At 49.5% G+C, this 26,238-nt stretch overlaps 14 protein-coding genes across 14 annotated transcripts; 6 read left to right on the top strand and 8 right to left on the bottom strand.

Moving 5' to 3' along the window:
• Positions 1-36: 36 nt before the first annotated feature.
• On the top strand, positions 37-4,947 carry B9G98_04058 (Protein MLP1; the record flags this gene model as incomplete). The annotated part of the gene is made up of 1 exon (XM_024810615.1): positions 37-4,947. One exon carries the CDS (start codon positions 37-39, stop codon positions 4,945-4,947), a length of 4,911 nt encoding a protein of 1,636 aa, XP_024666383.1.
• A 69-nt stretch (positions 4,948-5,016) lies between these two features.
• B9G98_04057 (GPI ethanolamine phosphate transferase 1) lies at positions 5,017-7,821 on the bottom strand (the record flags this gene model as incomplete). The annotated part of the gene is made up of 1 exon (XM_024810614.1): positions 5,017-7,821. The coding sequence occupies one exon, from the start codon at positions 7,819-7,821 to the stop codon at positions 5,017-5,019; it is 2,805 nt and encodes a 934-aa protein (XP_024666382.1).
• A 138-nt stretch (positions 7,822-7,959) lies between these two features.
• B9G98_04056 (Chaperone protein DnaJ) lies at positions 7,960-9,237 on the bottom strand (the record flags this gene model as incomplete). Its single annotated transcript, XM_024810613.1, has 1 exon — positions 7,960-9,237. One exon carries the CDS (start codon positions 9,235-9,237, stop codon positions 7,960-7,962), a length of 1,278 nt encoding a protein of 425 aa, XP_024666381.1.
• Positions 9,238-9,535: 298 nt separating this feature from the next.
• B9G98_04055 (hypothetical protein) lies at positions 9,536-10,741 on the top strand (the record flags this gene model as incomplete). Its single annotated transcript, XM_024810612.1, has 1 exon — positions 9,536-10,741. The coding sequence occupies one exon, from the start codon at positions 9,536-9,538 to the stop codon at positions 10,739-10,741; it is 1,206 nt and encodes a 401-aa protein (XP_024666380.1).
• A 167-nt stretch (positions 10,742-10,908) lies between these two features.
• Positions 10,909-11,760, top strand: B9G98_04054 (Phosphatidylinositol transfer protein SFH5; the record flags this gene model as incomplete). The annotated part of the gene is made up of 1 exon (XM_024810611.1): positions 10,909-11,760. One exon carries the CDS (start codon positions 10,909-10,911, stop codon positions 11,758-11,760), a length of 852 nt encoding a protein of 283 aa, XP_024666379.1.
• Positions 11,761-11,979: 219 nt separating this feature from the next.
• Positions 11,980-12,228, top strand: B9G98_04053 (40S ribosomal protein S27; the record flags this gene model as incomplete). The annotated part of the gene is made up of 1 exon (XM_024810610.1): positions 11,980-12,228. One exon carries the CDS (start codon positions 11,980-11,982, stop codon positions 12,226-12,228), a length of 249 nt encoding a protein of 82 aa, XP_024666378.1.
• A 386-nt stretch (positions 12,229-12,614) lies between these two features.
• B9G98_04052 (Endosomal protein P24B) lies at positions 12,615-13,217 on the top strand (the record flags this gene model as incomplete). The annotated part of the gene is made up of 1 exon (XM_024810609.1): positions 12,615-13,217. The coding sequence occupies one exon, from the start codon at positions 12,615-12,617 to the stop codon at positions 13,215-13,217; it is 603 nt and encodes a 200-aa protein (XP_024666377.1).
• Positions 13,218-13,302: 85 nt separating this feature from the next.
• On the bottom strand, positions 13,303-14,424 carry B9G98_04051 (hypothetical protein; the record flags this gene model as incomplete). The annotated part of the gene is made up of 1 exon (XM_024810608.1): positions 13,303-14,424. One exon carries the CDS (start codon positions 14,422-14,424, stop codon positions 13,303-13,305), a length of 1,122 nt encoding a protein of 373 aa, XP_024666376.1.
• Positions 14,425-15,014: 590 nt separating this feature from the next.
• On the bottom strand, positions 15,015-17,366 carry B9G98_04050 (Enhancer of polycomb-like protein 1; the record flags this gene model as incomplete). Its single annotated transcript, XM_024810607.1, has 1 exon — positions 15,015-17,366. The coding sequence occupies one exon, from the start codon at positions 17,364-17,366 to the stop codon at positions 15,015-15,017; it is 2,352 nt and encodes a 783-aa protein (XP_024666375.1).
• A 1,442-nt stretch (positions 17,367-18,808) lies between these two features.
• On the bottom strand, positions 18,809-20,155 carry B9G98_04049 (hypothetical protein; the record flags this gene model as incomplete). Its single annotated transcript, XM_024810606.1, has 1 exon — positions 18,809-20,155. One exon carries the CDS (start codon positions 20,153-20,155, stop codon positions 18,809-18,811), a length of 1,347 nt encoding a protein of 448 aa, XP_024666374.1.
• A 437-nt stretch (positions 20,156-20,592) lies between these two features.
• B9G98_04048 (Mannan polymerase complexes subunit MNN9) lies at positions 20,593-21,645 on the bottom strand (the record flags this gene model as incomplete). The annotated part of the gene is made up of 1 exon (XM_024810605.1): positions 20,593-21,645. One exon carries the CDS (start codon positions 21,643-21,645, stop codon positions 20,593-20,595), a length of 1,053 nt encoding a protein of 350 aa, XP_024666373.1.
• A 1,309-nt stretch (positions 21,646-22,954) lies between these two features.
• On the bottom strand, positions 22,955-23,431 carry B9G98_04047 (hypothetical protein; the record flags this gene model as incomplete). The annotated part of the gene is made up of 1 exon (XM_024810604.1): positions 22,955-23,431. One exon carries the CDS (start codon positions 23,429-23,431, stop codon positions 22,955-22,957), a length of 477 nt encoding a protein of 158 aa, XP_024666372.1.
• Positions 23,432-24,637: 1,206 nt separating this feature from the next.
• B9G98_04046 (Zinc finger protein C25B8.19c) lies at positions 24,638-25,363 on the top strand (the record flags this gene model as incomplete). The annotated part of the gene is made up of 1 exon (XM_024810603.1): positions 24,638-25,363. The coding sequence occupies one exon, from the start codon at positions 24,638-24,640 to the stop codon at positions 25,361-25,363; it is 726 nt and encodes a 241-aa protein (XP_024666371.1).
• A 358-nt stretch (positions 25,364-25,721) lies between these two features.
• Positions 25,722-26,192, bottom strand: B9G98_04045 (hypothetical protein; the record flags this gene model as incomplete). Its single annotated transcript, XM_024810602.1, has 1 exon — positions 25,722-26,192. One exon carries the CDS (start codon positions 26,190-26,192, stop codon positions 25,722-25,724), a length of 471 nt encoding a protein of 156 aa, XP_024666370.1.
• Between the last annotated feature and the right edge of the window lie 46 nt (positions 26,193-26,238).

Genomic DNA, 26,238 nt, shown 5'->3' with positions numbered 1-26,238 from the left:
AGAAGACACTCTTCATACCATTGACACTTACTCAGCATGAACGAGGTCTTGACGGCGGCCAAGTTCTTAGGCATCGAACCAGAGTTTCTGGCGTCGATATCTTCGAATGTGGTCGACCGTATTGCGATAAAGGCTCACGAAGTCGAAGCGCTTCAAGCCAGCAGCGAAACTGGGCGTGCTGATGCGCAGGAGGTCGCGCGTCTCCAGACCCAGGTGATGGCTCTGGAGGTCCAGCTAAATAACACACAAGAGAACTGCGACAGTTTGAATCATACCGCAGACGGGTACAAGAGCTTGGCTGAAGAGCGTGCCCATCAGATCAAAGAGCTAGAGGCAGCGCGTTTGGCGACCAAGCGTGAGATTGAGGCTAGTGCTGACGAAAGACGCACATTGATGGAGTCTTTTGAACAGAAACTCTCTGAAAGCCGCCAGCTACGCTCAGAGCTCGATGCTGCTAACCGATGTAGCAGTGAAGCTCGCCGTTCAGCTACCGAACTCGAGTTGGCAACCGTCAAACTGGGTGCGGAGCTCGCTACAGCCAAATCTTCTGAACAAAAGTACAAGCTCGCTGCCGACCGGAACCAGGCAACAGTGGATTGGCTCAATGATGAACTTCAACGCCTGAGAAGTGAATATACCGAGTTCAGACAGTCCATGCTTGATCAGCTCCAGGAGAAAACGACCCAGCTCGAAACCACCGAAGCTACTTACAGAGGTATTCGCCAAAGTCATGAAATTCTCAAGGGCTACTATAATGAAAAATCACTACGTCTTGAAGAGTCAATGTCTACTTTACAGAGACTTCGTGTTGAGCTGACCAGTGAGCGTAGTGCGTTTGAAGCTGAAATGTCGGCCCAGAAACGCATCACAACAGTCCTGGAGGAAACAGTTGGACAGTACAAGGTGCGATTCACCGAGCTTGAAGCGGAGTTGAACGAAGAACGTGCGGCGGCTGAAAAGAAAGTCAACTCGCTACAAGCCAAGCTATCTTCTCAATCCATCGAATCAAGCACGCTACAAGAAAAGCTGCAAATGGCCGAGGAACAGCTGTCTGAAGTCTACGAGACCACGGCTAACGGTACAATTATTGCCGATCAAAGCCGAGGCTCGACTGCTGATCAGTCGCGGTTGACAAACCGCTCGCTTAATGGACTGCTGTCGCCCAGTGCAACAATTTTGAGTGAATTCAGACGCAATGGTGGGTCAATTGTGGATCTAAACCAAAGCTATCAGCGAGCTAAGAAAGAAGCTGCTAATTGGAAACGCAAGTACGAGCACCTTCGTCAAGATATGGATCAAATCATGCAAGAACTCGAAACGAACGCCCCCCTATTCGAAGCACAGCAAGCGGAGAATGAAAGGCTACGTCAAGAGTTCGTTGAGTTTAGCGAACGTTTCGACACTATGAGTGCAAAGGCCACAGAGTCTACTGAACAGATCAAAGATCTGGAGCGTAAACTGAGCGACCAGTCCGTCGAACGAAACTTGATGGTTCGCCAGGTCAATGACTTGTCTCGTCAATTGCGACATGTGCTTATCAACAATCAGCTCGGCGCCGATGGTGAACCTCTTATGACAGCATCTGAACAGCGGGCACTGGATCAGATCTTCAATCAGAGCGACCAAGAAGAGCAGGATGACAGTGACACAAACAAACTAATTTCACAGCGAATGATGTTGTTCAAAGATATTGCCGATCTTCAGCAGCAGAATGCTAATTTGCTGCGCTCCTGTCGCGCTCTTGGCCAGCAGATGGAAAGACAAGAGATGGAGGCCAAGGAAACATACCAGAACCTAGAGACTGAAACGGTCGCACAAGCCACAATTGCCCTGCAAACTCTCCAGGAAAAGCTGTCAGCTACATTGGCAGAGCTTGAGATTACACGAAAGGACCGCGACATGTTCCGAAGTATGACCAAAACTGGTGACGCTGGTAGTCTGCTTGATGCTCAATCAGATCTTACACAAAAGCTGGAATTGTTACGTCGCGAGTACGAAGACTACCGGTTGAGTTCCAAACAACGTCTGGCCGATGCTGAAGCCAGGATAATTGATGGCGAACGCACCGCTCGCGATCTGCACATACAGCTTGCCAAAGCTCAGGCCCAGGTGGAGCTCATTACAGAACGCAAGAAATCCGCTGAAGACGATCTGCAACTGTCGAGAGCAGAGCAATTTACTCTGACGGAACGCATCCAGACTTTACGTGATTCACTCCACCGGCAGGAGCAGCGTGCTCAATTGACAAACGAGGAAGCAGTGTCTCTCCGTCAACAGCTGGAAAATCTTCGTACGGAGACTGCTGCGATGCGTGCAGAGCAGAAAATCTGGACTCGCACCGAGAAGGAGCTTTCTGAGGGCCGGGAGGTCGCATTGGCTGAAACCGCTCAGCTCAGAGCTGTCATCGCCAAGTTCGAAATGCGCGATGGTGAGCGTGACACAGCTAGTGCAGATGCGCACCGCCGTTTGTTACAGCTTATTGACCGATTGCAGACGACGGTCTCCCAACTCAATCGTAAGGTTACTTCAGCAGAGGATCAATTGAAATTGGTTTCACATCGTCGTGAGCGTGAGTTCGAAGCTCATAGTGCTAGAGAGCTCGAGCTGAGTAGCCAAGTGTCAGAGTTCCGAGAAAAGTTATCGCTGGCCGAGCTTTCTAAAGAACCCTTACAACTCAAGATTAATGAACTGCTGTCCAAATTGAGTGCCGCAGAGAAACGGGCCGACTTACGGAGTTCAAAGCAACATGAGACTACTTCCCAAACTACAAGTGAGTTAGAGAGTGCCATCAAGGCACGCGAAATCGCCGAACAGCAGGTTGAGGAAATGGTCAATGTTGTGCAAGCCAGTGAAGAAGCGCTCGCGAATTTGCGGACCAAGTTTGCAGCTCAAGAAAAAGCCAATGCAGACCAAGCCTCAGCTCAGCTTCTGGAACTGTCTGGAGCCAACAATGAGCTTGACTCTGCCCGCCGCGAGATTGAACAGTTGCGTGAGCTGTCTGTGGAGATTGAAAAGCTCCAAAATTCTCTATCTGAAAAGGATGCGGTCATTGTTGATCTGAATAGCCAAATCGCTACTGTTCAAGCCCAATTGGCTGAGAGTAAAAACGAAACCGAGGCTGCACAGGCTCAGGTGTTATCAAAAACAGAGTCTGCTGCTCAAGCTAGTAGTCGGGCTTCCAGCCTTGAATCACAGGTCACTACCCTGCAAAGTCAGCTTTCCGAGTTGCAAAATCAACGCGATGCAGCTGTGGCTGATCTTCAAGCTAAAGGACGCGGTTGGGCTCTCGACCGTGACGAGCTTGAGACGAGAATTCGCGAAACGCAAGCTAAGGTTGACGATATCCTCCCCAAGTACCGAGACCTGCAAGATCAGTTGGAGAATTTCATTGATCAAGCTCAAAACACTATGGCAGTTGATGCTGGTAGTGAAGGCTCTAGCTCTAAAATCATTGAGTTCCTCAAGCAACGGAATGAGCTCGCTGCCCAGTCGCTGCAGGTTGCTCAACAGGAGGCCCAGGACTTGCGTTCTCGCCTCAGCAAATCAGAGGCAGAGTTGACAAGTGCAAAGTTTGCTGCTGAGCAGTTCAAGACCCAGCTGGAAGAAGCTAAGCAGACCAGTTTGGAGCCCACCGTTGCAGCTGCCGATCTTGAGGCGGCGAATGCAGCTACTGAAGTATTGAAACAGCAGTTGACAGAGCAGTCTCAACGTGCAAATGAACTTGAGAACAAGGTTTCAGAGCTCAAGGACACACTGCGTTCTAGAGAGGAGGAGTTGAGTATTTCCAGAGCCGAGGTCGAAGCTCGCACTGCTAGGGTCACTCAATTGGAAGTTGACAATGCTCGCTGGAATACCCGTACTGAGGCTCTTCAGTCGGCACAAGAAGATGCCGCGTTGGCAAGGACTCAGCTTGGGAACCTTCGCAACGAAGCACAGGAGAAGCTAGCAAAGGCCAGAAAGGACCGCGCAGATTTGCGCCAGGAGGTGTCCACATTGCGTGAGTCGCTTGAAATCAAAACTGCAGAACTCGAAAAGCTGCGGGCAGAAACCGAAGCTGATGCTGTTGTGAGTGAGATGGTTGATCTAGATGCAGCGGAACCAGAGGTTGAAGCCAAGACCCCCATCGAGTCTTCTGCAGGCCTCAAAGAAAAACAGGAGCGGATAGAGTTCCTTGAGAACGAGGTCAACAAAGTGTCTGATGATCTTGTTGAAGCTCAAGCGGCCACCCAAGCAGCTGAGGACCGCTGCAAGAAGCTGCAAAAAGAACTCCACCAGCTGCAGAATGCCTTTAACGAAGTCAAGAAACAAGACAGTGACAAGGCAGAGCGTTTGTCTGCTCTTGAGAAGAAACTTGAGGAGCTCGAAAAGGCACCTAATGCAGTCGCACCCGAGAGTATGGACCCGCTTGTTGTCAGTATGCTCACTGCTGAAAGCCCGGACTCTGAAGAGCTTACTGCGTTGCGTCAAACACTGGTTGAAAAGGCCGGCCAGGAGCCTGTGACCGATTACACAGTGAAAGTTGAAACAGCTACCAAGGCCGTGCTCAAAGATCGCACTCGAGATTATGTTCGAAAACAAATTGATTCTACCAAATCACAGCTCCAGACAGAGTTTGAGGAGGATCTTAAGAGTAAACTTGAAGAGCAGCGCAAAAAAGTTGAAGCTTTGCTGGAGACCAAGTCCAAACTCAAACACAAGCTTCTTCAAGCCAAGACCGAGTCGCTCGAGCAGAAAAACCAGGAACTCTCTCTTATGGTGCGCAAGTTGAAGGGTGGAATCATAGATGCAGACGTCAAGACTCTACCCTCGGGCGTCACCAAGGTAGTGAACAACAAGCAAAAGGCCCCAGAGGTCAATCGGCCTCAAGTGAATCGTGGGAATCGCTCTGTCAAGCGAGGCAACACAGATCAATCTGGAGGCAACAATAAGAAACGTAAAGAGGATTAGGTATGTAATATTTCTCATGGTCAGTAATAATAGCAGTCCGATTATGAATAAGTTCTATGGAGGATCTTTTTACTCTGTGGCAGTGTCGTCCTGTTTGCCATCTGTAGCTGGGGTAAGCTCTTTGACTTTTACCGAGACCGGCGCGATCTCAACACCGGAAACAAGCATGGTACTAACGTATTCAAGGAATAGAATAAATAGACACATGGCACTGCAAATGCAGAAGTGGCTAATGCCAGTACCAATGTCTAGCCACGAGCCTTCATCGACAACTAGGTAGAAGAAGTTGAGAGACAGAATATCTGTGATGGATAGAACCATTGAAAAGATTGCATAGGGCTCAAGACCCACTGCAAGGTTAATAATACCCAGCGTCACAGACAGCAATAGGAAAGGAACCAAAATCTTCACAATCAACAAAGCACCCATGGCGAAGGGGCTGAAAATGGGGATAAGTCTGTACACGGAATCCAGGGAAAATGAAGAAATCGAAGCAATGTTGCCTGTACCGAAAAATGCGATGTGGGTCAAAAACATAAAGCGGACGGCCATCCGGAAGTCGCCCAAACGAAGAGGACGACCCGGTTCTCCCTCAAAGCCTACACGTCTTTCCAACTCAACCCAGGAATAAAGCAGCAAAGAAAAAGCGACATAAAAGTAGCCCTCATAGGAAATTGACAAGATTACAAAAGTTGGGCAAAAGGCCATAAACACAGTGAGGAATCGGAACCTGAAATCATTGACGGGAGACAATGAATTCATAAAGGGCGCCGTCAAGGACGAAAACAGCGTCATCCAACCGACGATTTGAGAGCCAATGGGCAGTCCCTTACGGGCCTGGAGAGACAAGACCGATGAACGCGTGACGATAACGGCAAGAACAATGAGTCCGAGCTGAACACCACATGTCACCATTGTGATACCGGTGAGTTTGAGGCTTCGCATCAAGGCTGTGATAGCGACAAACGAAATCACAGACATAAGAACACCAGACTGAACAATCATGTCAAGATTCTCGATCTTAACAACGGGAGATATAGTAAAGGCAGCAAGTACTACGCACATGGAGCTCCACAAAACAGAGAACCTCCAGTTTGCAACTGCCAGTTTCCAATCCTGGAGCCAAGGCCACCACATATAAATTGCAAGCATAAGCACCGAGAAGACTTCACGATGGAAGTAACCATAAATCATGGCTTCAATAATGATGAATCCAAATACTGTGGCCAGAATACAACCGCCGAGACCGGTGCCTTGCCGAAGGAAAAGTAGTTTGATACCTTGGAGCAAAGTGTTTTTATTTGAGACCACTTGATACCAGAAAAAGACCGGGAAAAGAGCATACAAGTAATAGTTCAACGGAGAATGCTGGCGGTAAAACAAAGCAGCCAAGGCACCAAATATTGCCACAGCGACCGCAGAGGGCCAAGTTGCCGTTGATTGAACGGGGGTTTCTTCGACAACGAACAGGTGCAAGAAAGAAATAAATGCAAACAGCATCCAGCCTAGGAAACCAAGAGTCACTAAAGATCGTAGCAAAAGCCAATTGTAGGTTTGCAGATATCTTAGACCGCTCAGACCCCTGGACATGAAGTCCTCGGCGCGCAGGATTGCTTGTTCGTAATGGCCCTGGGTGATCAGGTCTTCGATTTGAGCCTTGAGGTTGTCGACATTGTTTTCTCCGCTGAGCTCAGGGTACGGCTTAAAATACAAATAGTTTGCTTTGAGCTGCTTCTCCTTGACAAGATACTGCTCAACAATAGAATATGCGTTTTCGGCCAAAGCCCTGGCTTTTGATTCAGGCTTGGCATCAATGAAATCGAGCGGGAGTTCGCCAACAGAGTTTGCAGGATAGTTAACACCAATAAGATACGACATGAGAGTTGCAATATCTGCCTGATTAACATCATGACGTTGGACTGGCAAATCCCACAACAATGACTCCTCATCGTGACCCTCAGTTCCAGGCAATGGAGTGTTGACACCTTTACCCCAAACCACCAGTGGTGTGCGTGTATTGTTAGGATGGCCATCACCATGAGATCCGAATGCGCTCATACCATGATCGGCAGTGAACACCCAAGCCGTCTCGTCGTCACCATAAAACGCATTGACCTTGGTTTCCAACTCACTGATTTTGACGTCAATGTACTTGATATTGTCATAATATTCAGCAGAATAAGGGCGATAACTGTGACCTGCTGTATCAATGCCGAGCAAATGCAAAAAGAATACTTGTTGATCGTGGTGAAGAGAATCCGCCAAGGTACTGTTAACTTTGGCCTCGGCGAAAAGCTTATCGAGATGATCGAAAACAAATTTATCCAAATCGATCGAGGAACGCGTAAAGTCCTCGTATGAATGGTCGTACACCTCCATATCCACGCGTCCGGGCACTGCGCCCTTGCTGAACATTGGCAGAATGTCTGGTGAGCCAAAAGAGAAAGTATGGCGAGACTGGTTGAACACTGAGTCGAAATCCACGGGGTTTTCCTGCCATCCTTTGGTTACGGCACTCACATCTTCGTAGAATCCAGCGATCATAGCCACGTGGCCGGGCCGGGACTCAGTGGGGACCCGGGTGTGGGAGAGCCCAAAAGTGCCAGCAGTCAACGCTTTTGACCGAATAAACGGAGCGAGATACTCTTCCTCGCCGCTCGAAGGGTGGATCACCTGCTCAAAGCATTTGTCTGCCCGTAAACCATCACCTACTATCAGAAACAGCCGCTTGGCTGGCTTGACTGTTTCAGGATGGTAGTGCTTGACGCCATGAACAAGGGGACTGACAAAGTAGATGTCAAAAATTGACATCATAAACGTCAAATGAAACACAATACCGATAAACAGCACGGCCCAGCGTGATAGTAGCGGCATTGTTGTTTCGAAAGAGCGTGATGAATGGTTTGACTAAGTGACGACTGGCCAGGCCCTTTAAAGGCCGAATAAACTGGACATTGGAGGCATGAGCCTCTCCCAAAAAACAATCGCTGGAGCTAGAATAAATAAATAAGATTAAGTTATGCGATCTAAAGTGGGTTTCCAATTCTCCAGCACTTTTTGCTGCGTTTCCATTTTTTCGATCCATTCCCGCATACATTGGATATCTGCGCGGGTGCCGTCGATGAGATCTTGGACTTTTTTGGGATTCATTACAAGTTCTCCGGTTTGCGACTTTAGCTTTTGAGCACTGGAGCCCACGTTTGTGAACAATGTCTCACTGTAGTCGAGGTTTTGGTAAAGGAAGTCACGGACCTTTTCGGCATGGTCTAGTGCCTGATTAAGGGTAGGTACTCCACTGAACATAGGCACATTTTGGGAGCTGCTGGTGCGAGGTCGTTTGCTGGCCCTGCGCGACTCCCGCTTGGATGCATTATACTGTCTTGCTCGGGGACTCACATTGGGCATGCTGGTTGCCATGTCTCCCATTGTGAAGTTTCCATTAGTTTGAGAGAAAGGGGGCACAGAGCCCATATTATGCAGGTCGAATTTGGCTCGCTTGGATCGGGGTAGGCTGTCCGTGTCGGTTGAGCTTCTTTGTCGTTTGGGCGACTCATGCACCACTTCTGGCTCAGCTTCGTCTCCGCTCTCGTGCGTCAAATCAATAATCGACGGATCAACTGACGGTCCAGGGTCTGTTTTACGATTTCTTGGAATTTCTGGAGAAGACTCTGGGGTCGGAGATTGAGGTTCTGGAGAGTCCGAACCGGCAGTAGGAATTCGGGTCGCGCGGTCGTAAGATTCATGTACAGATGAGTTCACATTCGAAGACTCGGCAAAATGGCGACTGGGGCCCGTCTTCCAAGGTTTCGGCTCCGATGGCGTTCTGCGCGCCGATCCATTGCTGGACCTGAACGTAGAGGAAGCGGCTCTTCGACTCCAGGGCATTTTGAACTCAAACGGGTCGCCGAAATTGAAAAAGTTGAAGTCACTAAAAAACCTCGAGCTGGTGCTAGCCGGGCGCCGTTTGGGCATACCAGTGTAAACTTCCTGGAAGGTGAAATCGAACAGATCACTAAACGCTCCGGAACTGTACATGTTAGGGGTGCCAAAGCTGACTTTTGGCTGCGGAGCGATTGAAATATCGTAGGATCTGCGCTTTGTGGCGTCGCCCAGGGTCTCGTAGGCTTCGACGGCCCGCTTGAATAGCTCGACGTTCCCCGACTTGCCTCGATCCGGGTGGTGCTTTAAGGCAATTATCCGGTACGCCTGCTTGATTTCCTCCTGGGTGCACGACCTCGACAATCCAAGAACCTCATAATGGGTTTGTTGACTGCCAGCCGGCCGTGACATAAGTGAATGGGAAAAGAGAAATTGTGATTGGGAAGACGCACTAAATAGAAAATTGGCGTGGTGCGTTGGCGCTGCTTAGCCCCAGCACGGCAGATCACCACTTGGCAGACCTTTGTGTCAACAAGGCTTGCGGTATTTTGAGACGTCTGTGTAAAATCAACAAAAATAACCCTGCATGTGCCATCAACCATGACGTTTTGGACCTAGCTGACCTAAACTGCATATATTATGAATAAGAGCGGGAATCTGAAACCGTCCCACCTGACTCGGCAGAGGTTTGCCTATACACAACTAAATAATGGTTGAGGACGAGAGATTCCAGGATTTCTTAGCAGCACCGCTCAACAATGACAAGCGGTTCGTGTCGTTCCGCGTCGGAATGGACAAGAATGGGAGCTACCGCTTACATCGGTCTATTGTGGACTCGGTCCCAGATCACCTGGCCGATCGAGTTACCTCGTTCCCAGTGTATGACTTGGACGACGAGTTTTCCTGCGAGCAGGACCCCAGTCCGCTGGCGTTTCCGCCGTATTTGAGGTCACTGACTGTGATTAACTCGAAATGTGCGGGCGGCAGCACTGGCGGAGAGGTTTATTTCAACGTGCTGAGTCCGTTGCTAAAGGCCTTCCGACTGAGGCACGTCTATGTGGCAACCGACTCACAACAATCAATCTCCAACCACGCGCGGTCGTTTTCGTCTTCTGCCAGTGTCATTATTATTGGCGGAGACACATCGGTGCACGAGTTTGTCAATTTTCTCTCTCCATCGCACGACACAGAACTTCGCCTATCGGTTATTCCTGCTGGCACGGGTAATGCACTGATGGCCTCGTTGGGAATCACATCTCCAATCCAGATCATAGGACGGCTATTTCTTTCTGATGACTTCTTACCCTTGGCGGCTTTCCCCGTGCACTTTCCACCTGGGTCCCGCGGCATCAACACCATTGACCCCGATCGTCTGTCTTACCAAGCGCTCGTTGTTGCATCATGGGGGTTCCATGCGTCGCTAGTATACGAGGCTGATTCCGCCGAAATGAGGCAATCTGGGGCTGACCGGTTTGCCTTGGCAGCAAGCAAGCTAATAACTACAGTAGACCAGTCGTATGACGGCCGCGTCCTTGACGCGCCTACACCGATTGGATCGCCCATTTCCTATTTATTGTTCACCACCGTGACGAACCTCGAGGCAGATTTCCCGATCTCGCCTCTATGCCAACCTCCATCGTCCTGCAAGCTCTACTGCGTTGCCGTTCCCAAAGTACCTAATTCAGAGCTCATGGACATCATGAAAGAGGTCTACAATAGTTCATCGCATGTTAATGACCCCAGGGTTGTGTACGAGCATATTCATGATTTTTGCCATATCCAGATCGACGACGCAGACTCGACACGGCGCGCCTGGTGCGTCGATGGAAGCATCGTCGAAGCAGCAACTGGCATCGTGACAATTGGCAAACCCTCTACTTCTTATAATGGATGGAAGCTACTCATAAAAATATGAATCATTACTGGATTTGTACATACTAAAACCGAGTTTCTCACTTTGCCCCTCGCTTATGCATCCTGTCAAAACCCTGACACTTGGGGCAGCCGCGACACCTACTCGTTAAGGTACGCGCGTGGGAATTCGTCTTTCTTTCTTACCTCATCACCCTCAGCACCTACGGAATGTCAACTGGAAACACGGCCGTGTACGAGAGCCTCAAAAAAACCCTGCCCAAGCTAATTGAGCAGGCAAACTACTCCGAGTTGTATGGAATTGATTTCAGCTCGAATGCAGAGTGGACAACTGCGCATGAGAAGGTGCTGCACAAGTTTCTTGTGGCAAACAAGTACGAGCTCGAGCCATCAAAGACGCAGCTTCTGAACACTCTCAAGTGGAGAAAGGAGTTCAAGCCGCTCGAGGCAAAAGATGAGGTTCACTCCGACGACCTCCAGAAGCTCGGGATCATCACCAAGTCGCCCAGTGGCAAGATTATCACTTGGAACTTGTATGGGGCCATCAAGAACCGCCAGGAAGTTTTCGGCAAATTGGATGCGTTCTTGCGTTGGCGTGTTGGGCTGATGGAGCGTGGAATCTCTCTGCTTGATCTCAGCTCCGACGAGTTCGGCACAATGGATCAGGTCCATGACTACATGGACGTGTCGTTTCTTCGCATGGACCGTGAGACCAAGGCGGCTTCTTCTAAAACCATCAAACTGTTCCAGGACTATTACCCGGAGTTTTTGAGTGCCAAGTACTTTGTGAACGTCCCGTTCTTGATGACCTGGGTATTTACGTTTGCCAAGGCCTTCATGTCCAAAGAGACCGCAGACAAAATGCACGTTATTGGCAACGGCAAGGACTTGAGGTACGACCTAGGTGACTGGATCCCCAAAGCTTACGGGGGCCGGGCTGAGTCGTTCGCGTCAATTGCTGCCGAGGCATCTTCTGGTGACAAGCCAGCGGCTTCTGCGGAAGTTGTGAATAACGCCACCACCGCCGCGGTTGCTGCAACCGAAGCGCCGCTTAATGCTTAACGAATCGAACTAATTTAATGATAACGATTAATACGCACGATTATATAGTTAAACCAACCCGCCAACCAACCACTCCCCACAGTTACAGGGTCCTTCACGTACCCTAGCCCTGACAAAAAAGGTATTGAGCTAGGGCTTAGACCTAATCACAGTCCAAGTGTCGCAGTAGGGAGAAATCATTAAATCTTTGGCAGCGAACAGGCACCCTCAACATATACAATGGTTCTTGCTGTTGATCTGCTTAACCCCACTCCTCAGTCCGAGGCTCAGAAGCACAAGCTGAAGCAGCTCGTTGCTGCCCCTCGCAGTTATTTTATGGATGTTAAGTGCCAGGGCTGCTTGACCATTACCACCGTCTTCTCCCATGCTCAGACCGTGGTCACCTGCGGCTCCTGCGCCACTGTTTTGTGCCAGCCCACCGGTGGTAAGGCCCGTTTGACCGAGGGCAGCTCTTACCGCAAGAAATAAGCGGTTTGGCCATCTCTAAACCCCAAAAAATTCATCATGAAAGAGGCCGGCGGTATCGATAATCTCTGCTGGACACCTTTAAAAGCTCTGCGCAGAGAGGCGCTACTTTATGATTATCACTTGCACAACTGTTTATTTAGGTAGTTCCTCTTCTTAATGGGCGTTTTTCAAAAGGAAGTATTTGCAGGTCTATTGTTCGGCTAGTTCCCTAAAATTATCTCTCTAATCCCCGCTCCCCTCCCCCCCCTCACCTTGCGTCGCCACACGACTAAATTTTTCGCTTTTTCGCACTTAGATTATGTAACCGGCTCTGACTTGCTGACTAGCGGTTTTTCCCCACCTCTCTCTAAATACTCCTTGATTACTCACCCAGGCCTATTTTCATAATGCGTGTCATTGTCGCGATAGTTACAGCGTTCCTGTTTGCTCTGGCCAGAGCTCACAACGAACTGCTACCTGCCCGGGGCAAGTCGTGCTTCTTTGAGGATCTGCGCGCCAACGACGTTTTTGGCGTCACTTTCCAGGCTGGCACCCGTGATAGTGGCTCCAGCGACCAGCCGGAGATCAACTTCTACATCAATGACCCGAGTGGCCGCCCTGTTCACCAGACCTTCAAGGCCACAGACGGTATGCCATCCGTTACGATCCAGACTCCTGGCCGCTACGAGTTCTGCTTCAGCAATGAGGCTTCAGGCTCCAAGACGATTGACGTCACTTTCCACACCGTTCTGCACAAGGCTAGCGAGCGTAACGAGGCCACCATCGATACCATTGAGGGCCAGGTGAAGCTGCTTGGCCGCACTATGGACGAGGTTCAGCACGAGCAGGACTATATTGTCATCCGTGAGCGCGTCCACCGTAATACTGCCGAGTCGACTAACGACCGCGTCAAGTGGTGGAGCATTTTCCAGCTTGCCGTGGTGTTTAGCAACACCGTGTTCCAGGTCATTTTCCTCAAGCGCTTCTTCGAGGTCAAGTCCCATCTTTAACAAGCAGCCGCTGCTGGACCCCTCTCATAACATAAATTCAAACAAAATAACCCTCTTACTCTCATCACTCAAATTGAAATTAGTGCTACTTACTTTTTGTCAATTGTCGCATTTTAAACGCAAGAGTGCTTAATGCATTACCGTGCTTGGACGCTTTCACGGAGTTTGACGCTTTTCGCAGTGCTGGCGCCGGGCCAGAACGGTCGGGTTTGACTTTCACGGTTAATAACGTGCCCGGCTTGCGAACGTCGGTCTCAATAGGATTAGGCGGATTGACGCCTCGCCGCTGCCAAATCTTCTCATTTTTCTCGGGCTCTGATTCTTCAAAATGTACTCGCAGCCCTGGAGGCTCAGACGAAAGCTTGTATTCGACCTCGACTGTTCCTAGCTTGTCAATTGAAGACGATTCGAACTCAGGAACGTGGTTACTGTCCTTAACGTTCACCCACCACACTCTAGATGAGTCGCGAGATGCTACTGCCGCATCGTGGAGCCTCTGTTTTCGAGCTGCTTCAGATGCTACCGTACGGCTGGGCACGGATGAGATGCCATTGAAGACACCAGAGGACTCTGCCCATAGCATGAGGCTACTATCGTCACATTCGGGAATCTCACGAACCCTTACAAAATTCTTCAAGTCCAGTCTTGACGCAGAAAGAAGCTCTGCATCACACTCTTTATGGACTGTACTGTCGGCTTGAGTAGAATTGAACGAGTCTAGCTCACAGAGAGTGGCTGTGCTCGAGCAGTCTGTCGTATCGTATTCCAGAGCCGGACTTTGCAGCTCCTTCAAAAGCTCTGATGTTTTCAGAGACTTTTGCTCAAGCCGTGCTGGGTACTTAGGCGATCTAGGTTCGGGGTGACACAAATTCGGACAGAACCTCTCCCCCAAGTTCTTCTTGAGTGCCTTACTTGGGAAGAGTTGATTCATACGGTGGTCTGGCGGAGTGAACATGGGCCCCGAGAAGGTGAGTTTCTCAATGGCAGCATCAATTTGCTCCTCACAGGCTTTCAGACGAGCACTAATATCTTCACGATCCTCTAGAGCTGCTTCACGCTGCATGTTTTCCAACTGACAGTGCTCAAGAATCCACGAACCAAGGACTTCATGCGGTGCCCAGTCCGTGCTGTCAAGTGATATCGTCTTGGATGGACTAACTGTGTACAACGAGCTCCGCCCATCCAAAGAAAACTGTAGCGAGTTCATGAGAGTGGCCCTGTAAACAAGAAATGCAAGATGGTATACTGTATTAATACTGCATAACAAACTGTTTCGTATGCGTGCACTACAGCTGGTGCTTGTGGGGCAGTGGTAACAGCCATCTGCCCAGGGCCGCTGCCTTGAGAGCCACCACATTAGCACGTCAGAAATTAAACAATCATTAGCATAAACCAAACAACACCGTAGAGCATCTTGGTGTTGCCACGAAAAGTCTGCGAACGTTCGGCCACTCATGCAACACACGGCTGACCTGCAGCAGCGTGCTTTGGGGTATCCCCCGATATGGATTGGGTTAAACGCGTAGGAAATAGAGTTTGTGCCCTGAATTTTTCTTGTCACGGTAATTATATATATCTATGAGATCAAAAGGTTTTGTTTGCTGCCAATTCAGCCCCACAACGCCAGTTCGTCGACTCCGGCTGGCGGCTGAATTGGCTTGTCCGAATTGGGTAGTCTTTTTGTCAGGAATGAGTGAACAAGACGACGGCACCACCGGGTAGAGGCAGGAAAAAAATGGAGAGCAAAACATACTGATTGGAATCGACATATTTTTATGGAATTAACAGTGAGTGAAATCAAACACTTGTCTCGACTTTAGGCGGGGGGCGGCTGGAGATCCCCAGGCTTCCGATTGATTTTTTATTGTCCGAGTCGTCGCCAGAGCTGGATCTCCCATTCAACTGGCCAGTGAAAGTGGTTGAGGAGGACCATCCAGGAAGACGGACCCCTTTCTTGTCACCAGCTGACCGGCCACTAGGCGTGGCGGAGCGCGTCGCACTAGAAGATGAGTTGCCAGAACTTGCCGTTCCGTTTAGGTGGGAACCGCCTGCGGCACCGTCTTTGGGGTTGGTAGGTTTCTGGTTCGCAGCCGCCTGCGCCGCAGCAACCACCGCTTCTTTGCGGGCAGCAAGTTTCTGCTGCATGTGGAGAACATGCTGCTGGTGCTGAAGCTGTACCTCATGGAACTGCTCGTACGACTTGCCGATAAGCATCGACCCAAACCGAATGGATTGCGTCTCTTCGCTTAGTCCATTCAGCCTGGCCGGCTCGCTGCACCAATCGTCTATAGTGTCAACTGTAGAGTCATTGTCAAACAGGAACCGGTCAACAAGGCGTTCTTCCTCGGCATTTTTCGGGGTGTCCAGTTCTTTGGGCTTACGAGATAAGTTCCGCCTATCAAGAAACACTACACCGCCTCTGTCGAGTCGTTTGCGGTACTGCACAGCCGAGTAGCGAGGGACTGAAAGGCCACTCATTGGTGGAATCTCTCCATCTTGAATCTTACGAAGCGGCTCCATGGAACCGCTTTTGCCCATCCGACCCCAGATCACTTCGGGCGGGGACTCAGCCCGCCGAGATATATACTGTCTTCCAAGACTCGATGCAAGTGGAAGCTTGAGACGACTTGAAGTAGAGCACGGGTATGGTGATTCAAGGCATGAATAAATAGACTGGTGCCTGTCCAGCTTGACTTTTTGGTCTCTTTCGAACCGCGACCGTTTGGGGTCAAAGTAATCGCTATACGGAACATAAGGGCTGTCCGTATAGTTGACCCATCCAAGATCTTGCTCTGCACGCTCTCGAAGACGGTTTTTGACTTCTGCTCGAAGTGCAGCATCCTTCTCCTGGAGAGCCTGCTCCAGAGTGTGCATGTCGAGATCTGGGATCTTGTTGGTCGCCGCTTTGACGTAGGCAGTTGGGGGTTCGCGTCCGACAACAGCGGGGGGAACCGGTCTGGCAAGCTTCTCGTCCTTTTTGGTGGCGGGGGCAGCAGACGGTGTTCCGGCGGTAGTCGCTGTTGGAGGAAGACGGCGTTCTTCGCGCTTGCGCTTGGGAGTGATAAAGTCTTCGTCGTCTCCGGCAATATTGAGCTTGCGTTTGAGAACTTTGACTTTGCACCGCTGTTCGAAAACGTCCCAGTCGCACTGAATGTTTTGCAGTCTCAGCTGTTCACGACGAGCGACCATTTCGAACAAATGTTTCGCTTGCTGCATTTCAGCCTGCAACTTACGAAGACGTTCAGAGCTTTGTTGGTCTGTTCGTCGAGTCTTGCGGGTCTGCCTAACTTCACGGTGACGGAAACAAACATACGGATCGTTCTCGTCTTCCTGAGAACCGCTTTCAAATTTGAGCGCGGGCGTAATCTCTTTACCTTTGCGGGCAATTTTCCTTTGTTTCCAATGCTGGTAAATCCTTGAGCCGAAAGTTTTGAAGGATGCGGCCACAGTCCGGTAGGGGCTGGGATGATATTTTTGTGTGTACACAGACGACTTTGTTTGTATCAAGAGACGGTTGAGAGAATTGGGGTCTTTTTCCTCTGAATCGATTTTTGTCAAGATGATCTGCTCAAGGTCCTTGTATTCCATTAGCTGTGAAGGATCAGTAGTCAAAAATGGCTGCTGGGTCTTTACAGTGGATTCGAACAGATATACAATCATTTCGAACTCGTCCTGGCTGCATTTGAGACGGTTGTCAGATGCACCTTTATTCAGACCTTCAAGGTACTCAAGATCATCCTCATCCATATTATAAGGGCACCCCGAGGCATCTTCAACGGTGGCCGATTGCCGGATGTAGGTTGTTGGCTGCGACCAATTGGCCTTGTAGAACTTGTTGTATTCTGGCCATCCGGTCGCAGCTTTAGGGGTGGGGATGTAGACTTCAGGAGCCTTCTTGCTATTCAGGCTGACCGTGTATGCGTTCAAAACAGCTTGGAGATGATGCTCTTCCTCCTCGTGTTTTTCAACACCGGTCTCGACACCTACCACGTCACGGTTTGCATCATCCTCGATATCAGGAACATCTTTTTGCCACACAATGCGAAGGTTTTGTTTCAGAGAAACTTTTCGTTGGCGAAATCTCGCTGCGGCTGCGATGGCTGCATCTGAGCCAGCAGCATGCACGTGACCATTACTGTTCCCGCCCATTTCGTACTATGTTACTAAGCAACAACAGAGGTCGTGGTGGGATGGGGGGTAATGGGGTGAGCAACAAAGCGGGTCCAGGAATGAACTGGTCTCTAAGTCGCGGGTACTCGAGTGAGGAAACCTTGGAGGTTTCTCCCGAGAAAGAGCTTGTTCTTTTAGGACTTTTTGGCGTCAAAAATAGGGCCAGAAAAGCTTGACACTGCGAATAGACGGACAGAGAGCCTCGGTGGCGAAAACTTTTCTGATTGGTCAATACTCGAAAGTGCCCTAAAAAAGACCAAGAACGCGACTGAAAGATAGAGAACTTAGTACTGGAAGGACAGCTTAGTTTCTAAAATTCGACACCTCAACTTTTATCGCTTGAGGATGGTCGCTGGAGCTGGGTCCGGGGGGTGTAGTCTAAGACTGGTCGACTTTGCCACTTACGTTGGGTAGGGCGAGATGCCCATCCGGCTGCCGTCTTGTGAAAGTACACCCTTACCCTATAGACAATACGGGCGAAACGGGGTCGCAAGAAGTGCCAGTTAAATCATGTCACCGCTCCGTTGATCCCGTCCAATTTCGTGTTCTTTTGGGCTGCTAGCGGCTCTCTTTGTAAATATTGAAATAGTTTGTGTAATTTGTTTGCTGGGTTTGGGTTAAAGCAAAATTTCCACTATGAAAACCTGGAATTTTGGAAAACGTGTGCTCGCAGTAGCTTGCTCTTGCCTCAATTTACACGGCCAGATTTTTTATCACCTGCCTGGATCCAAGTGTAGCCTTGATTGGTAGTAAAAAAGTTTGGCAGGTTTTCCTGGCACTCTGATTCGTGCTTAATAAGCGGGCCCGTATATAATGTGTAAAGCATCATTCAGGTTTTCTTCATCCAACTTATACGAGGTAAGTGATGATTTTCCACAAAAAAACAGTTATCCCTGTCTGAAAGGACATGTGTTGATGAATTATAATCTGAGTACTAACGCTGGCGAAATGTATGTTTAAATTTAATAGCACTTACTACCAAAATATATGTACATAACGAACGACGTCAGACAGTTGTCACACATTTCAAATCACTTGGCCGAAACCATAACATAAGAGGTACCAGATATATTTAAATGTTTTAGTGAATAGTCATCATTATCATTCGCGAATACTCCTAGCGAAATAAGCCCCTAAAAGCCCTTTCAGGGACCAGTCTCGCTAACGTATTAGGTTGTGTAGGAAAGAATCTAATAGTAAAAAAACTGTTCATATTAATACTAGTGCCCTAACCCACCAGAGGCCGGCACGGGCTGTCCAGGGAGGGCCACCAGCACTGTTTTAATGGGTTCGTGTCCTCGAGAAGACTCAGGCATTCGGTCTTATTAAATAACAAAGGTTAGTCTCTGCGCTGGCCAGCTGCCAGCAGCACGGACAAAACCGTTAGATTTTGGGAGTTGCAAAGTTCCTCATGAAATGGCCTAGTGGCTAGGCATGGTGCGGCATATATCGTTGTCATTGCCATGAGGAGATTTTGATCCAGAGCCGCAGACACCGAGGCCAACAGGAGGCCCTTGAGCCGACCCTGTGAGCTGTGATGCTGCGGCGAGTGTGTTTTTGTCAGGCGTACCTATCGGCTCTAGAACACGTGTTTGCTGTCCAGAGGAAGACCGATGCGGCTTTGCAGAGCTCCAAAGCTCTGATGGATTGTGCGGACTCGCTATTGCTGGTCGGTGTGAAGACGAATGTCTCGAGTTCCTTCGCTCTCTCTCCTGAGGAGTGAGCAGGTCTGATAAGCTCGGAGGAACCAAATCTTCCTCAAAGCCCTCTTCAATATCGTCGCCATCATGATCGTCGTCGTCGTCATCGACAATTGCCGAGCCTTCATAAGCCAAAGGGTTTTTTAACCGGTCGGCCCAAATCGATGACGAGATCCCAGATGAGCTGAGTCTCGACATTGATCCCACGCGTTGACTTCCGAATAATTGTGATTCTGTTAATACAGCTGAGCGGAATGAAGACGATCGGGCAGTGGCCGATCCAGCTGACGCTCGGCTGAACGAGAACGAGGATCGAGCAGATTTCGAAGCAACTAGTGGCGACATGACACCAGTATTGCCACCCGAAGATGCACTGGTCAAAGGGCTTGCAAAATATCCAGACTGCTGTGTGACGGTATCTGCCAACAGACTATTGTCGTCAATCGAGTTTGAAGGTGGACTGCCCGAGGAAGCCAGTGCCCCCTGAGACGCCGAGAGATATGCAGAGGAATATGTGCTGGACACGGATTTTGATGACAACGAGACTGGAGTGGCCGGCTTGATCGGGGTCTTGGATTGGCCATCTATACCGTGGCCCTTGGCCCCATCTCCACTAGGTGTGGGGGCGCTGCTGGAGGAGAGCTGGTGGTGCTGTTGCTGTGATCGCGAACCCAGAGGCTTGTCTTTTTTGGTATTAACACGCCTACCGTCAGGAGTTATGTGGGCAAGCGCACACTTTGCACCAAACTTGCAATTCCCCTTTTGAAAGTATTTACAGACCGCTTGACTCACTGCCTCAGTGTCGTGAGAGAAGGGGCATGAATCGCCAGCTTGGCAAACGCCCTGACGAAAAAACTTACAGGGCACATGGCTGACCTTTTTCGCTGTGCCGTTTGTAGATGTGGTGCCACTCGCCGTGCCACCTGCTGGGGTAGAACCGGAGGATGGCCGACGACCAGGAGTGGTCTTGGCGCGCTGCTTGTGGACTGTGTCTCCATTGGAGGGGTCCTTGGACCGAATTGGTTGTGACTCTACCATTTCGACCCCTTTGAGATCGGTTGTTGGCATCCTGGGAACTATAAAAACCGCCCCAAGTCTTGAATGTGTGGAGCAATACAACTTGGTCTGTGACAGCTGAGTCATACAAGAGGGTTTCTGGAGATGGTGAGGAGGATCGGGCTGAGGGGGTTTCAAAGGTTAGAAGTGTTTTTAAGTGAAGCGAAACGATAATCTTAGAGCAAACTTATTTTGAAAAGTCTAGAATTCCATAAATAAAGTTTGAAAAGAATCACTATCTGTGGAATATTCTGGCTAGAACCCAATGACGTCATGCGGCTGATTAGGGTCGCGTCGTCGCAGACTAGAACGTTGTTGAATCACGCTCGACAGTGATCGATTGGGTTAAAATAAGAGAGTGGCACTGCTGACAGAATTAATAGATTTAATATATACTTTTCAAGCTTCGAAATTGAGTCTTGATTTCAAATCTAGCTCAATGTAATATTTTACTCGTTGTAGTGATAGACCAAGTAGTTCGGTAAACCATACACCTTGTAATTGAGACGCTTTGCCATTTTAGCAAAGCCTTCGCTCTCGATGAGATGGTAGAATGCAAATGGAGGGAAAATGGCGCCGTCACGGTGTACGTCTGCCTTGACGAGGAGGGCAGTGGCTCCAACGCCATCAAGCTCAAGCAGGTCGGACGTCGATCCAGTCGGCGAGTACAATTTGGCCATGAGCGTGCGATAGGTGGCCATCTCTGCATATCCCTCCAGCAGAATGTCGTCAGGACCCATTTGGTTTGCTAGTTCGTGGGCCGCCTCTGAGTCAATCCACGAATTGAAGTCGTACGGGCGGCTTTTCGATTCTCCGTTTTCGACATAGCGTTGCCAGCAATTTGCTACCAAAACGTCCACGTCCCTTTTGGTCATATCCTGAAGAATGGTGGGTGGGGTTTCCACGACGTCTGCGTCCAGCCAGAATACCCAAGACGTATCAGCTTGGATTGTTGTGAAAAGAAGCGAGTTGCGTGACAGCGACATCAGGCTGCGGCGCTCCTTTTGGAATGCCAACGCGTGTCGGTCGGCTTCGTTCTGCGACTGAGGTGAGGGCGTGTCCTGACGGAGAATAGTGATTTTGCGGAAATGAGAGCTTTTATCCGAGGAAGTTTGGTACTTTTTGACAGCGGCATTCAGCTGGACTAGAGTCGCATCACCCTGAGCGTCGTTCGGCACAATGAAACCAACGTCGATCAAACTGTGCGGGTATGTTAAGGACACGAGGTTATCCCAGTAACCTTGGTAAAACCGCGCCATAGGGGTCAGAACCAGGATTTTTTCCTTGTTAGCTTCAGCATTCGAGGTGGCCTTGATGTTGTCCATGGGGTAAATAGTAAACGGCGCTTCTAAAGATTTTTTCGGAAGCTTAGCACTCCCGATAGCTTGCTGTGGGACTAAAACAGAGAACAGAACGTACAAAAATAAATAACCACAGGCGAGCAGCGCACCTGTAGTAACATAGCTCCGCGTGTTACGCGACTGTTGTAATTTCGCGATCATTCTCTAGCGAAAAAAACACGAGTCTAACGAGGTGATCTTGGTGATGATTACTAACCGCGAAACGTCCACGCCCAATGAGGCGAGGGGAGCGTAGGGGGTTGGTGAGAGTCGGAGATGAACCTTAAAATGAAAGTTTGATTTCGAATTGGGTTCCTAGCTGATCAATAGTACAAATATAAATTTATGAGACTCCCATACTCCGCGTTTTCCGCTCGGTTTTCTTTTGCCTTTTTTTCTTGCAGATTCTTTGCTCGATTTCCGTATGTATGTATCCGTTTAGCCCACTAATTCGTGGAAACCTTCGGAGGGGATACTGCTAAAAGCAGGTTTCGGGCTAAAAATAGCGGATCAGTCATTTGCTGTAGTAAGAGATTTCCTCTGCGATATGCACAGAAAAGTGGACCTGCTATGGTCCTACACCTGCAGCTATTGATTCCTTGGCGGAGGTTTACAACCTGGTACGGTGTCAGCGGTCGCTCGCCCCTGTCATCAGCGGCTTGGCACTCATCGCTAAGTAGGGGCAAACCTCAGATCGCGGGCCGTGAGTAGAAACCCTTGAAACCCAGTTTGCCCTTCGGCCCGTTGACATAGCAGTGCGCCTGCTGCGTGGTATGCTGTGCTTGGGCTGTGCTTCGGCAACCTAAGATATTTGTCAGACCACAAAACTGCATGGATATTGCGCCAATATATACAACCACGTGCCTACTAGTATGCACAGCCTGAGACTCTCCGACTAGTTCAGGCAGTGTCGTCTGAGCTCATCGCTACCATCCCTGCTCTACCCTTTCGGGAGGGATTGGCGGTGGATCGTCACTTCCATGTCAACTACATCAATCCCTGCGCAGTGCCGACACGCAACCTTTGCGGCCTAATGCATGCATGTTTGAGCCCTACCCTATACTCTGAGAACCCTATCAGACCCCATGCACAGGCACGGTGGGATGAAGTGGGATGAAGTGGGATACACTGAAACAAATCTTTACCATTGTAATTCTGAGCAAGTTTCGCACAACTAGCTGCCTTGGTGGAGACAGTCCGCAAGCAGTCCAGAATTATGGTTCGGAAAATTCTATGGAAGGTCTTGTAGTCCATAGAAACGTCGCTACCTGTCAAATATTCTCGTTGCTCGGGAAAAACTTGTATCCGAGATACCACGACCCTGGACCGGTCCCGAGCGGGACCACGAGGCCGGTAACTTTCTAAAATATATAATTTGAAAAGCCTTATAAAACTATATACGCTATGGTTTTATGCTGTCGACTTGGAGATATATCAATCATATTGCACTCTGGCCGCCGTTGACTTGGGGTCATACATGAGACATAAACAGCACAGCAGGCGTGCTGATCGTGGAGTCCACAGTGAATCCTTGCATTCTATAGAACTTGATTGCCCTTTTGTTACAGGTAAAAACTCGTAAAGTTATACTGTGTCGTGCTAGTGCCTTGACTTTCGTCATTAGCGCAGTTCCAAGTTTGTTTCCTCGCATATCTGGGGAAACATGCAGCTCATAGATAAACGTGGTAGGCTCATCATGGTCGTCGGTATCGTCTAATACAAAGCTAACAAAGCAAGCAACTTTATCAGATGAATTCACACCTATTATATATTCCAGGCCGGGTGTCGACTCCATCTCGGCTAGTTTTTGCTTCTTGACCCAGCCCTCGCCCGAGGCGATGTACAGCGGTCGAATTTTTCGCACTAAATTGTAGCACTCAAGTAGCCTGTCCTTATCCAAGCCCCGTACAGAGCACGCTTCCCATTGAATTTTCAGGTCAGAGGTCATTCCATACTACCTTCTTTGACCTGCCGGCAAGCGTTTCGCCGATGTTTGCCTGCTAATTTGTGGATGACTAATCGAAATGACGTGTTGGCGTGTGAACTGAAATACGCCACGCCAGAAAATAGACCCGCGTGGGCCGAAAAAGCGAGGTGACGTTATGGATCTTCCGGATGCTGCGAGGGTTGGTCGGAGCTGAATGCAAATCCCTCCAAGTGGAGTTTGAATAAAAGCAAAATATATCTGAGACACGAACTTTATGAGACGTTTAGACGCCCAAACTACAATTAATCGTGTGTTGGGCTCTGAGTGGGACCTTCACGGGTCGGCTGCCGCCGCACACTGCCCGCTTTCCGTCTCAGATCGATAGGCGTATGCAGTGTGTATGCACCTTCAACCCCTAAGGACATACCTCTGCTGGTCATGCATCGGCCCTCAGAGCTTAGGGTTCTGCAAACAGTAAATGCCTCAGCACGGAACCGATTTTTATCGAAGGCAGCTCGGCTTGCGGGCGATAAAAGGCTCATCTGAATAACTTTTCTCGAGAACTCCATACCCATCCACCTCTCGAAACGTCATGCTGTTACGCCACGCCCGAACTATTTTTGGGGGAAGGGGGGGGGGAACAGGAGGCGCTTTTCGTTGGGTGGACCGAGTGGAAAAGGGCACATCATCTCATGCAAAAGCTATGAGTTGCCGCCTGCGCCTGCAGTGACCATCTCCACTTCGCTGCAGATTCATAGTGCAGCTCACGCCACGAGAACTCAAAGACAGTGAATGCCAGCAACTTTGGTTTGCTATTGTTGCCAAGTTCGAATTTTTCGTAGCCCCCACATACAGGTTCCTTGCTGCGAAGAGCGGCAGCGGATTGCAGTATATGTGTATATGCGCAAGGGTTCATCTGCATGATCGTAGCCTAGACCCTGGGCAAGTGCATCAGTATATTAGTAGGCAGAGCCGCGGGAGATCTACTCGGCGTACTGGCATTCTACTTGTAGGTAGTAGTGTCAATAAAGAGAAGTAACTTGGAGCAATTCCAAGTTTGACTGCGGATAAGGATCGCTTTTCAGCTGTGATCCTTTCACTCATCTTTTGCTTTTTTTTTTTTTCTTTTTTTCTCCCCCCTACTCAGCACTCCCCACGGAGTCTGCCTGAGTTGAAGAATCTTTTCTATCCAACTACTGGATTGTCAAGTCATTTGGACGTTTAAGAATGATCCAGCCGAAACTTCAGCACCAGCCATCTTCGTCCAACATGTACAACCAACCGGCCTCCTCGCAACACGAGTCACCACCTCCTGTCGTTCCTGGGTTGACCTACGAGAGTTACACGCTGGTAAGATTCCCACAAATGCAGGTGCCTCTTGTGAGTGGCTACTCTAGCGACATGTCTGCACCCCCGTCGCGATACCCACCGTCGGACAGCGGGTACATGTCGCACGCGAACGGCCTGGGTCAACCGATGGGGTCCATGCAACAGGCGCCTTCTTATGCTGTTGCCGGTGGATACCCCATGATGAAGTCTTCTTATGGCTCGGTTCCACCAGCGCAAAGCTACGGATACATGAACGCTGCAGGCAGCGATTTGAAGCAGCAACCCGCGTACACGACCCCACCCACTACGGTGAAGCCGGAGTACGCTCAACAACACCCCTATTTATTTCAAGGTGCTAGGTGTGAGTTGCCGGATGCCTTCAAGTCGCATCAGCCTCAGGCGCTTGCCGATGATAGTAAGAACACGGGTCCTCCATCGACGGCGATTAAACGGCACTTTTGCTGTTACTGCGGTAAAGGGTTCGTTCGACCTTCTGCTCTCCAAACACACATTTACTCTCACACTGGTGAAAAACCCTTCGTTTGCAAGGAAGCAAAATGTAACAAGGCCTTTTCAGTAGTGTCGAACTTGAGACGGCACATGAAAATACACGAAAAGATGTGACTCTTTTATTCAACGCATTTTAAAACTGCAACACAGCTTCGTCACGTACTATTTATATGTTCCTCGTATCAGTGACAGTAACAGTTATTAAATAAACCTTTTCGCAAGGACCATTCCATCGGTCGAATTCCGTCAAACCTTCCTTATGCAGCACCAGCAGCGCTCAACGATGTATGTTCAACGACCAAGAGCCGTTTGCATGGTGCTGCAGGGATCGGCTCGAAAACGAGTACGCTAGAATTCGTTGCTGTTCAAGTGGGGAAGCCCGCCTGAAATAAAAATAGATGCTAAATAGTTTACAAGGGTCTATGGCAGCCTCCGTCCGCCTCTATAACTTCCATACCCGGATAATCTGCAGTCACGGCTGGTAGGGCGGCAAAACTTCGTCAATGCCCTCCTGGTGGGCGGCTAAGGCGGCCGATGCAAGTGCACTGAACTGTTGTGTGAACTCAAAAGCGCCACCTGAATTGAAACTTACGGAAAGCACCCAAGGACATCGAGGCTCCAGAGTTGAAGTGCTTGAAGGGACCAGGACCGCTTCCCATTTTTTAGGCCCAAACCACGGCTGAACCAATCGTGACTCTTTAACCCCACCATCCTTGACGATAATGCTAGCGCTCAACGATCGGAACTCGCGATCGCCTTTGCCAATTACCCGATAGGTTACTGGCTTTGCCTCCAAGGTCAGACGGGAGTTGGACAGCCTTAGCCTTCCAGTAGCCACTATAACCGACTTGTCCTGGAAGTTGGTCAGTGTTACTGTGACATTGCCATTGTCGAAAACGATTCGCTCATGTGGCCCTGGATTCACCGCAACATTTATGCTCATGCTGTAGATTTAGCTTAGAAGATCTTAGTCACTTGAATTGGCCTGA

This window comes from Wickerhamiella sorbophila, assembly GCF_002251995.1.
Source record: "Wickerhamiella sorbophila strain DS02 chromosome Unknown contig2, whole genome shotgun sequence".
In the NCBI taxonomy this organism is placed as follows: domain Eukaryota; kingdom Fungi; phylum Ascomycota; class Dipodascomycetes; order Dipodascales; family Trichomonascaceae; genus Wickerhamiella; species Wickerhamiella sorbophila.
This window is presented reverse-complemented; position numbering and strand designations above follow the sequence as displayed.